The sequence below is a fragment of the Trachymyrmex cornetzi genome, unplaced genomic scaffold (assembly GCF_001594075.2).
Source record: "Trachymyrmex cornetzi isolate Tcor2-1 unplaced genomic scaffold, Tcor1.1 scaffold16, whole genome shotgun sequence".
Taxonomy (NCBI): domain Eukaryota; kingdom Metazoa; phylum Arthropoda; class Insecta; order Hymenoptera; family Formicidae; genus Trachymyrmex; species Trachymyrmex cornetzi.
Window position 1 is genome coordinate 154585 of NW_017296201.1, and position 12630 is coordinate 167214.

General features: G+C 30.8%; 1 protein-coding gene across 3 annotated transcripts; it reads left to right on the top strand.

The window, feature by feature from the left end:
• Positions 1–127: 127 nt before the first annotated feature.
• On the top strand, positions 128–12287 carry LOC108758919 (phospholipase DDHD1). Of its 3 annotated transcripts, XM_018504155.1 has the most exons (11): positions 128–191; positions 867–967; positions 1900–2217; positions 5726–5896; positions 5986–6114; positions 6228–6369; positions 8718–8824; positions 8894–9207; positions 10149–10434; positions 11003–11161; positions 11232–12287. In XM_018504155.1, the coding sequence occupies exons 2-11, from the start codon at positions 889–891 to the stop codon at positions 11378–11380; spliced, it is 1854 nt and encodes a 617-aa protein (XP_018359657.1). In that variant the 5' UTR covers positions 128–191; positions 867–888; the 3' UTR covers positions 11381–12287. The 3 variants fall into 3 exon arrangements, with proteins under 3 accessions (XP_018359657.1, XP_018359659.1, XP_018359658.1); XM_018504157.1 differs by having other exon boundaries at positions 159–967; positions 1903–2217; XM_018504156.1 differs by having other exon boundaries at positions 159–963; positions 1899–2217.
• Positions 12288–12630: the final 343 nt, after the last annotated feature.

Sequence of the window (12630 nt, forward strand, 5' to 3'; positions counted from 1 at the left end):
AACACTGAATCAGCTGGTTGCTGTTGTCGGTCGCTATCATCCATTACCAGTATTACCAGTATTACCAGTATTACCAGTATTACCAGTATTACTGTGATCAGGGTGACACTACTGACACTCAACACTGCGAAGTGTGGCCGTGTGACGAGGTGTTCCGACTTCCGACCAAAAAGTCGCGGCAGCATAAATTGGTATACTTACGGCCTACGGTATCGTATGAGGCGCGCAAGCGAGTGCGATACACGATGTGAGGTACACGATAATGGTCGGAGAGGAGAGGAGAGGATACGATACCTGAGTATACGATTATGATTGTGATCGTCGCGTCGCTGCATCGAATCGTTCTTTATTCATTTCTGAATTCTGATTTCCCCGGATAACGCACGTACGCGCGCGCATGCGGTCATTGCGGTCATTGCGGTCTCGTTTGAGCGGTTTGGCAAATATTGGGAGACTTGGGACTCTTGTGCCCGCCACTGAAGCAGCGAGACAGCGAGATAATGTGGCTCTCGACTCGATCGCCAGATTCGCCAGCGGGATTTATATCGCTGCAGCTGTAATTTGCGCTAGAGACGAAAATCGTCGGAATATTCCTTGCCATGATTCTCTCCCTCTTTCTCTCTTCCGTTTTATGTTTGGCGTGTCTCACGTTTTTCTTCGCGCTCGTGCAAAGTTCATCTCCGTCGTCGATTCGTCATCGAGATAGCGCGAGGGTGACAGCTCTGCGACAAGAGTCGCGTCTGTCATAGACTCGTGATCGCTGCCCACGCGCGGCGACCACTATCGCTCTCGTTTGTTCAACTCACGAAGCTGACGAACCTTGAGCGTGCTCGAGTTCTGACAATAAGTCGCCGCTTGCCCAACAGCTCTCGACTCGGGCAGCTCGGGATGTCCATTCATCTGAGCGAGGTCGATCCGTTCAGTGAGACGCCGATGGAGTTGCCTATGGAGCAAGAATCCTACCAAGGTACAGCAGTAAGACATCACACGAGACATCCACGTGACGTGATCGTTTGATACGCTCGCTTTAGGCGCGTTCAGCGTTCAGCGGACTTGACAGTCCGCTAAGTAAGTGCTCGCTGCTATTCTTCTAGAGATCTAAACGTCTGATTGGATCATCTAGAGATTTTAGAGGAGGAATTACACCGATAACAGCGAGCTCTCGTTCAACTGTTGAGTCTTCTGAACGCAGCCATTGACAGAGAAAATTGATTGGTAAGCGCTTTTTTTTTATGTTTTTTTTTCCTTTAATGTAAAGTCAGTTTCTACACTTGTAGATCTCCAGCGAAGAGCTAAAAGTAAAAACTAATTATATTAAAGAATTACCGAGTCCTTGTACTAATCAGTTTTCTTTGCGCAGTCATTTGTTATCGCGAGTAGACGCTGTGTATTCTCTCTCGCGAGATATTTAAATTGGGAGATCCTTGGGAGTGCACGCGCGCTTTAGCGTGTTGCACAGTTTATCAAGCATGCTAGCAAATTTCTTCCGTTAGATTTCAAGTATTCTAAAATTTATTTGTGTCTCTCTCATTTGATATACATAGATCGAGTGTATTTATCTATTTAGGCTTTTTTTTACAACAATACACAAGTATCTCCCAAAAATATCAATTATAGAAAAGATCGTGTAAACATTTGCGTAAATGTTTATTTGTATTTAAAAGATTTTTATATTTACATTTGTTTTCATGAGCATCTTTTCTCGTAACATGTCGATACTTTAAAAGGTATAAATTATTTGGACTTATTTAATACTGACTTATCTCTACCTTTTTCTTTTTGTAAAAACTAATTTATGCACGATAACAATCCGAGGGTGTGAAATTATTATTTGTTAATACAATTGCTAATTATTGAAATTAGATGTGTAATGATTCAATTTTTGTCTCGTACACAAAGATGATGACCAAGCAATAGTGGAATCGAGTCCAAAGAACAATATAGAAACTAATGCCGTGAGTGAAGCAGATTACGCCGAGCCTTTGACCCCGGAAGAAATACGGTGGTTTTATAAAGACGGCGTTGACAAAAGGTGGAACGAATTTTGCGGATACGACAGTTTAAGAATTGAGAGAATTTATCAAGAACGTCAGAATTTAATTAGCGAAAGTAATGATGGAACAAACGGTTTGCCACCCGCTGAAAAAATTGTGGTTAGAGGTGGCATGTACGATGTCGAAATAGATAATATGAAATGTGTTTCGATATATTGGCCAGGTGAATATGTCACATATTTTATTTCCCTTTTAGTTGTATTCCCTCTTAGTTGTATTCTATTCTTTACACCACATTGCATTATTTACTAATTACTTTTACCTATTGCCAAAGTCAACTCGTGTAACACAGGTTTATGCAAGTGAGCACAAGTGCTTGCTAACTTTGTAGACATTGCTGGGTTACGTGAAAATAACAGTGCCGCAATAATAATGAATCGACAATTGATACAAATATCCATGAATGCCTTAATAATGATTCAATGCCTCCTTAGATTTCTGTATATTTTTCCATTGTGCATGCAGTAATGTATGTCTTTATACTGCACAGATTACTTTGTCCTTCAAGTTATTATAGCCAATTCGTATTGACTATGCCTATTATATGACTCGCAACATGTGTGAAACAAATATAACGCAGACAATACATTCTATCGCTGTAATAAGGAATTTATTCAGAGCTCTCAGTAAAATATATTAGTTATTTATTATTTATGTCACAATCATAGCGTTAATTTAGTAAATGTATACACTTATTAATTTGATAAGTAAATATATTCATAATGGGCACACAATGAAATTTAAACTGTTACGAGTAACGGGAACGATTTGACTAATTACTTTATCTCGTAAATTGATTTCTAGCAAAAAAATTACTTTACGCCGCGAAATAAGAATTTTCACATTTTATGACAAATTTTATTTATTGGCAATGTCTATCATTGTTGAATGATAGTACTTTGATGACAAGAATTAAATAGTTTTGATTCTATTATATATACATATATATTCCAGTTGAAAGAAGATTTTTATTTAGTCATAAGTAGCATCAAAATTCTAGTTCAAAATTCTGCTGCACTATCATTGTATTTTATACATGGAACAAATGTTAAAAATAAAAGAAATAATTTAATGAGCCAAAGTGGATCTTAATCGTGCTAATTTTTAATATTATAAATTGCATATACAGGACGCTTCCTTTAATTCGAGTATTTAGAAAATTTTTCTTGTTTTTAATAACAACATAACAATGTGATAAAATATAAAATAGAAAAGTTGTTTGTCTCATAGGAGCAAATATTATCGTAAGTAGCATATTTTTTCATACTTATTATTTTACGAGATTTTAAAATTATTTCCACAAATGGAATTCTATGAATTTTTCGCTTAATATGATTCCGTAAGTTATTCTGTTAACAAAAGTATTAAAATGAAATTATCAAAAAGTCAATATAGTTAACGAAACATTTTATATTTTTTTATATTTTAATTTTTTTTGCATATTTTATGTCAAAATATAGTATATAATATATCTCAATATCAACTATTAATTTTTGGGTTGATAATTTTACTTATGTAAAAGAAATCATATAATTTTATTTAAAAAATAGTGATAAATAGTTAAAAGTGTGATAATATTTGTTCCTTCAAAACAATCTTTCTATTTAACATTTTGTCGTATTATTAAAAACAACGGAAATATTTTAAATTGCTTTAGATGGAGGAAATACTATATAATGGCAAATGCTTTGACTTCTAATCAGACCATATTCAGGGCACTAATAACAAATGGTAATATAAGCAAAAGTTAATCGTAATCATCTTAGATCTTAGTCCACCATAAAAAAAATACCGTTTGAAACTTCCACGTTCCCAAGTCAAACAGTTAGAGATGATTTTGGTATAAATTACTTATTAAATATGAAATTGTGCAATCACATCGGAATTATATGGCACAATTAACAGTTAAAAATTATTTTTAATTGTTTTATTTGTACGCGTGTGATACAATAATCGCAAATTGTATTTTATTTATTTGACTATATGATTAACAACTTATCTTCCTTATATCGATGTTTTCATCAGTACACTGGGAATATGATTTAATTAAAGAATTTTAATATGCATCAGTGTGTGCACACCATTGTTCTCAGCTGAAATCACTAAGAATATAAATTAATAAATTTTATTACATTAATTTATTAATTAAACATAATTTTTTTGCTATATTTTTATGATTAAATGACAACAAATTATATTATTAATAGATAAGATATTGTGTGCGTAATTTCTGCTGCATAATTTTGCAGTAACGTTATGACGGTAAGCCATGCTCGAGTTTTGCTATGTTTTTGTTGCGATAATATGACAGCACATGATGCTCAATTTCTGTTACATTTATGTACATATGAGCACATGATGCTCAATTTCTATTACAAAATTTATTTTGTAATATATTTCCATATATTTTTATTAAAGCACAGATTAAAAAATCTAGTGTTTATTAAAATAACATGATCTAGATAGTAAACCGTCACCGAATTTGTCGTATTATTTTTAAACGTGATTTAGAATAATCTGTAATTGTTTCATAATTTTGTTATTGTTTTGGAAAAAATAAAAAAAGAAGTGATTAAGTATATCTACTCTCTAAATATGAAGATCAGCGCATAATCACTGATATCAGTGCCAAGTATGCCACTGGTAATCAGTGAATTAGATATGAGATCTCTAACCTAGCTAATCTTTATTATGTGATCTAACTAACCTTTAGTGCTTAAACTCAATGAATATGGTATTGGAAAATTAAAATTAACGTGCAAATATTAGTATTTTAGTTATATAATGCTCAAACATTCTTCCTTTTTTAGTTGAACTTCACTGATTATCAGTGCCAAGTATATCACTGGATAATTAGTGACTATTCACGTATTCAGATTTAGAGAGTAAAGGTGAGATTAAATGTAAATTACTTTGACGAAAAAAAGTATCTACTGTTCTGTTATTCTTTTTGTAAAAACTTTTTGTTAGAATTTTCAAACATTTTATATTATTTTTTATTTTATTGTAAAAAAATTAAATAATAAAAATATGTTAAATTATGATATATTAAGAATTGTATAAGATAAAATTTGATTTTATTTTATACTGTAGATATTTTCAGTTAATGGGTTTAAATTTTTGGCTCGCTATATATCTCGCTTTGTAATATGTGTATTGTACAAGTGTAAACTATTTAAATTACTAATAATGGGCTATTTAGAAATGCAATATTTTGTAATTTAAGGTAGTATTTTACACGTTATCTCCGTGTTTTGATTCTCGATACATCGTTAAATGCCAATTGTGAACTACAATGTTCACAAAATGTAAGCATATTTGACGATGTATTAATTAAGACGCAAAGATAATATTTGTAAACCGTGTAACTTCCGTGAAAAAAACATCTGTGGAAGCCTCAAAAGTATTATTTTGTAATTTTTATATTAACAAATTCTGTATGTTCTTTCAAATTTTTCGTGAAAGTTAGGAGTATTATCAATAGAAGCATTAAAAAGATTATTACTTTGGAACATCGCCTTAGTAAAGTTAAGTAGCGAGTGTTTAGGTTTATAGTTTATATAAAAATTATTTACTTTGATCTCTCTTTCACATACATACACGCGCGCGCGCAAGGCACTCAAATTATTAATTCGTACAAATATAGTAACCTTTGTAAATTCTTATTGAAGGTGAAGAATGGGAAATTATGAGGGGTACATGGTATTATGATGGCAGTTGGATACCCTTGGAAACAGAACATTCCAAAGTAATAGAAAAGGTACATCTTGAATTATTCCAAAAGGAAAGCAGCAATCAAAATATCATTACGTGTGATACAAATCCTCCTCAATCTTATAAAGGTACTCTTTTCATTGTTTTCATTTTCTTGATTTTCTTACTTGTGTAGAGCATGTCCTTACATAAATTTTAAAACTTATCGCGTTTTCAGTGTTACATACTGAGCAGTTTTCCGAGTTTCACGTTGATTGGCACTCGGTTAACGATGTGACATTATATAGTGAATATACACCTACCAAATTAATGCGTAGCGTTACATCAAAGTTGGGTTTTGCTAAAAGTAAGTTCAGGATTAATAATAATAAAAATTAAACCTAAATAATAATAAAAATAGAACCATTCGTATTTTTATGTATTATTTCAATACATTTGTTTTCTACTCTAAATTGACAGCAACAGGTTATCGATTAAAAAGAGGCTATAAAACGCGTACAAATATGGACGACAAGCCACGTGATATTGATCATCTAGTATTTGTCGTTCATGGAATAGGACAAAAGCGAGATACAGGAAAAATTATCCGTAATACCACATGGTATAAAAATAATAATTATTTTTTGTAATATACAGAAGAGAGTGTTCCGTAAACAAATTGATAAATTTCTAAAATGTTCTGCAGCCACTAATCATATTAATAGGCGCATTTTTTAATGGACTTATTCTAAATGATCGAGAATGCTAACTATTTTTATTTCTATATATTTGAAGTATAATTATCTTTTTTGACATTCTGAATTAACGAAAATACAGTTTTTGCATCCTTCACCGGCAACAATGAATTTTGCTGACTTTTCGTCAGCAACAGAGATCTTTGAGAGGCAGAACAAATTTTGATAATTATTGGTTTTAGGGGAAGCATCTTTGATGACCTTAATCTTAACATATGTCGTTAAAAACATTCTTTTGAGTGAATTCCGGAAAGTTTTTACCGTCACTTGTTCTTCTATTAGTTTATTAAAAAAGAAATTATTATAAATTTATTTAAAAATTATTAACAAGAAAAATTCAATTTTTTATTTAAATAAGTAAATAATAAATATCAATTTAATAAATATCGCATTAGTGACATATTTGCATGTTCTATAATTACATACGCATGCGTCATTATGATCAAAATGTATACGAAATAGAAAATAGAACAACAACACACACACTGTAAGTGTTTGTAATTTTTCTCCATAAGAGTTATATCTGCGATTAATTGATCGATTAAATTCGATTTGAAGTTAGTTCATTCAGGAGGCCTCAAAATCATATCTTATTTTAGAAGTTTATTAATAAATAGCTATACATGATACAAAAAATCTTTTTGTACTTATTTACTACTCTTATCTGGATGTACAAAACGTATAACAATTATGCTCCTAGCAAACAAAATAATGACGTTACAGCACGTTTTTTGGAGGCTTATACACGATAAAGGCATACACTGGTCTGAAGTATGCTGTATCAAAAATTTGATTAATTATTTTTAATCTACGTTAAATTTATTAAAGAAATACCTGTCAGATTAAAAAAAATATTTAAAAATGTGAAAATAATTCATGTTGTGAGAAAAACAGTTCAATTTTCATGTTAAAATTCAATGTAAAAGTATAGATTACAGAAAAAGTACGTAAGTTATAGCAAAAACCACTGGTATTTTTTTTTTAATAATTCAATTGATAATAACTGTGCAAGATTTCAGAGCATTTGGATTAATTTTTTAATACATTTTGAAAGCATCATTCTGAGAAAAACGCAATTAAAGTTTTTAAGTAAGGTTTTTTTAAAATTAGTATAATCTATCTACTTTTATTTTACTTCTGACCGTCGCATGAATCTGTCAATATTACTTTGTATTATAATTCTTGACAATTAATAATCTTGTTATCTATGTTGTACGTGCGTTTGCTGCAATGGGCTGAAGTTCACGTATTATACAATCCTTTCCATTCAGTCTAGGAACTGGCTTGTGTGTAACAAGGAATTGTTTCAACGTCTACGATCCTCCGTCATTGTAGCAGATGGACTTAGTAATGGTTCAAATATTGACTACTTTTGTACGAATTAATCCATTCTTCAACTTATATTTATCACATTTATAATTTTCGCTGAAGATGGTTCAAACTAGAACCGAAACGTACGATTGTTAGTTCTTTTTTTAAATTTGAACTAAGATAATTAAAAAATTATTATTTTAAATTATTTTTTGCGTACTGTCTTTCGCGCTGCCTTCTAAGCCCCTTTAATCTACACTTTAAGTAGTATAATCTATAATTAAATTGTATGTGAACGTCATCTACAATATAGGTACATAACTATAAAATCTTTTTTACAATCATGTAAGCGTAGTTATAAGGGGTTGTAGTTGCAAGAATTGACCAATCACAGTAGAATATTCTCATATTCGACTACGCAATTGTAGAACGGACTAATAGGTCAAATAATAACTAAATTATTCAGGTAAACGGTGCGGTGCCAATTGTATTTTCGTTAATATTCGAAATTTTACTTTCGGATAAATTCTTCTACATCTTTACTTCTATCTTTTTTGTTTAGGATGGTCTCCAAAAACATGTTTTAGAAATATTGCGGCTGATAAGGACTAAGTATAGTCGAAACGTACCGTTGATACTTATCGTCGGAAAATTATAATTTGTAATTAATAAATATTATTTAGTACACCCAACTATAGCTCGTTTAATATATTGACCTGAGTTTTACTATTTATTAATTCGTTCTAAGTTATACGAGCGAAAAGAATTGATATTATTTATATTGTAATATGTTTTAGAAGTTTGTCAGTTTTTTTCGTAGAACATTTTGTATAATACTGTATTTTGTATGGGGTATTATATTTTTATAAAATAATATTTTTTTTAAGTATCAATAAATTAACAGTTTTAGAGATTGCGTGGATTGGCTTAAGCAAAAATACTTTCCAAATTCTAAACACAGAGTAGAATTCTTTCCAGTTGAATGGCGATCATCGTTAAAGTTAGATGGAGGTAAAATACACATACTTTACAGCACTAACATTTACTTAATTTTACCGAATATGCAACCTCTTCTTTCAGATATAGTAGACGCAATTACACCTTACAGTGTATTAAGCATACGTCACTTGCTTAATACATCAGCAATGGATATTTTGTATTATACAAGTCCTCTGTATGGTGCTGAAGTTCGAGCTGGATTACAAAAAGAGTTAAATAGTTTATACTGTATGTTTGCGAGTCGGCATCCCGGTTGGCAAGGAAAGATTTCAATTTTAGCGCACTCTCTAGGATGTGTGATTGTATATGACATAGTTACAGGCTGGATAGGACCTGACACGCGACTCTCATGTCCGCAGGCGCAAGAAGTTTTATTGCAAGGATTGCAATTTCCTGTAAGCAATTACATGGAAAGAAATTTACTTGTTTTAAGTAAAATTTTTTTCATATAAATAATTTTCACATAGTCCATAACAAGTATAAAATTGATTTTTACAAACAACTTTCTTGTTACTAGTAAACAATTTTTATAATAAATAATTATCTCTAATTATAAAATGATTAAAAGTAATTAATTAATTGGAGTCCTAAAGTTGCTTTCAAGAAAGCATTTCGTTAGAATATGAATATCATGGTGGAAAAATTTCGCTGAAATTTCGTTGAAACTCCACTGAAATTTTGCTGAAATTGTCTTTCGTTTTGGAACATTTTTTGGTGAAATTTCAGAAAAATAAAATTAATTAATTCAGTTTTATTGCTAAAATAAGTATTATTTTCACACGACAAAATTATAATTAAAAAAAACATCCCTGAATTCGGTAATTAATTTCATAGTGCTTCCAAGCAGTCACCCATCTTAAGCTGTACCCCAACATAGCGTGCTTGATCTCTGCGATCGTATGGGAACTGCTCCTTCGACGATCCACGAATATATAATGCTAATAGACATATAGTTGTAATATATCTGATCAAAAAAAGATATACAAAGAATGGAACACGTATACAGAAAAATAATTAATATTAAATATATTATTAATTATAATGTACTAATAAAAACATAATATCATATTTTCATATATATTAAAACCATTTATTTAAAAAATTAATATAGAAAAACTAATTTTCGCGTATTTGTAATAATTTTGCAATATTTTTAGCGAAAAGTTAAAGAATATTTAATATCATTTTTAGAGAAATATAAAATTTTCGAAAAAATTTTCAGACTTTTTGGAAAATAGTCAATAGAGCTTAAATTTTAAACCGTTTACAAAATTTGCAATAAATTATTTCTAATTATTGGAATTGTACCAAGTGAAAATTGTTTTCCCATTTACAGATTGAAAATTTGTTTTGCTTGGGTTCGCCGTTGTCCGTGTTTTTAGCTCTGCGCACTCGTACTCCATCCAACAGATTAGATGTGATGCCGCAAGGTTTATGTAAAAGATTCTATAACATATTTCACTGGTCCGACCCAGTGGCTTATAGAATGGAACCGCTTTTGGAAAGGGGTTACAGTAAAATCGAGCCAGTTCTAATACCACCATACGGAGGAATCGATGGTCAGCAAATACCACAATCGCCTTCATCACTGAACAACGTCGATCCGACTCTACCACCTACAGGTATTTGATTTATCAGCCTATTCTTAAGATATTTAAATATCTTTTACGACATGTGTTTTGAAGTTCGAAATATAAAGTCTAACTAATTTTTTATGTTTTTTAAAATGATATTTTTGTATTTTTGACTTTGTCTTCTAATTCGTATTTGTCTTCTAAAATATCGATATATAATTAACAATTATTTTGTATGTAAACTATTAATACTTTTACATAGACATATATTACTATGCAGTTATTGCAATAAACATTCAGTTCAAAATTGATCTAAATTAAAATGGGACAAGTAACGAGTTATCATAATTTTTATGCAAAAAACCAATGAACTAAAATGTTTCATATTTGTAAAATGGACGCAAAGAATATGTGTTCTATAGAGGGGTTAATATACTTAATTCTTCAAAAAGATATTGATTTCCTCCTAGAAAATATAACGACTTTCAAAAATCTGAACTGACAATAAGACTATTTAAAATAGTATAGAGTTAACTAATTTAAATACAGATCAACTAAGTTATAAACGAACAAAAATTTTTAATACTTAATATAGAGTTATTATATGTATCAATAGAAAATGATGATAAAGATGATAGTCCAGTGGATAGTCCACCCAATCGTAATGCAGAGAAGGGCTGGAGTCTTTGGGATTTAGTACGAGGTGGTTGGAACATTAGAGAAGGTCCATCTTCGCCAACACCAGATTCAAATCCACCAATCCGTCCAGGTCAAGGTAATTATTACAACGTATAGAAACCTTCTTTGCATCATAAATTATTTACAAATATTTTTTGCGTCATTAGAATTAGCACAACGATTGGATTATGTGCTTCGTGCGGTTGGCTTAGGAAGAAATTATTTGTATACTGTAACGGCACATACAGCATATTGGAATAACTACGATGTAGCCTATTTCGTATTAACAAGACTCTTTCCAACGCTGGAAACTTGATGGCGGTTTAAACAGTTTAATGCAGAGTCCCAGCAGTTTCTGCTAAGATGCTCTAGTCCATTGTAGGCCTTCTCTAGAACGTGATATCGCAAATAGGTCTGCTACCAAAACAATCTGTGATAACGGAAAAATGATACAATAATGTTGCGAATTCTATGAAAACCGATCATTTTATATAATTGTATAATTTAGTAATATCACTCTGCATCAAGTTATACGAGACGAACGTTGTTTTCGGAAAGTAATTGTTTGTACTAAACATTAGGTGATCGACATTTGTACATAACGTAATAAATTCTGTATCATACAGAAGCGCATGGAAGAAAATGATAAAATTTATGAAATTTTATGTTACTATCTATTAGATACAGATACGAATATGCTAGATATTTATTAAGTATAATATTTTGTAAAACTCTATGACTTGTTATGACACGGCAAACTGTTTTCGAATAATACATTCGACAATAAACCGTTACTTCTAAAGTCTTAAGCCGTAAAAAATTGATCAATCACAGTCGAATGTGAAAAGAATAATTGATTATGATTGGTCAATTTCTTATGCCTTAAGACTTAAGCTTAGGTAATGGTTTGTTGTAGAAAGCTCACAACTGATACATTAGTTTGATAACTAATGTATTCTCTATGTTGATTGCCTTTGTTATTGCCATATGTATAAATAACATTTTAAGATTAGCGCCAAATACGCTAAATATATTATTGATCTTACAATGGAATGAAGTAAGATATTGTGATGCTTACGAATTTTTCTTACATGTATATTTGTTGTTAATCGATTTACGAATGTATACTCAGAAGTATTCATATAATGTAGAAGTACTCGAATAATGCAAAAACATGAGACACCATATAACACAGATTTTTAAATAATATATAACTTATTAAGATACAGTATTTACAAGTATTTTGGTATAGCTTTATATCTCTCTAATTCATATTTTTAATTTAATAACAAGTTCGTGTTATATAATTATGTTCCTTCATATTGTTTTAAAGAGATTATGGAAGCGCAAAATACTCGTATGAATTCCATTAAGGGGCTCCTGAGTATAGTCGCCATTGTATTGGGTCGTGGCGTCATAAGCCAGAAATAACACGTTGAAATTTTTTGTATTCCATTTGTAAATAAATTTGGATAAAACGAAATATGTAATGAAATCGTTTTAAAATACTCTCATAAACTATCCTTCCTCCCTCTGACGGGAAATAATCGTAAAAGGCACGTGAAA

What these genes read in the sequence shown, in the direction of transcription:
- LOC108758919 (XM_018504155.1), top strand. Translation starts at nt 889, where the DNA reads ATGTCCATTCATCTGAGCGAGGTCGATCCGTTCAGTGAGACGCCGATG. An exon ending in TCCTCCTCAATCTTATAAAG is followed by an intron (nt 5,897 to 5,985) that starts GTACTCTTTTCA and finishes TCGCGTTTTCAG; the next exon opens with TGTTACATACTGAGCAGTTT. An exon ending in ACCAATCCGTCCAGGTCAAG is followed by an intron (nt 11,162 to 11,231) that starts GTAATTATTACA and finishes TTGCGTCATTAG; the next exon opens with AATTAGCACAACGATTGGAT.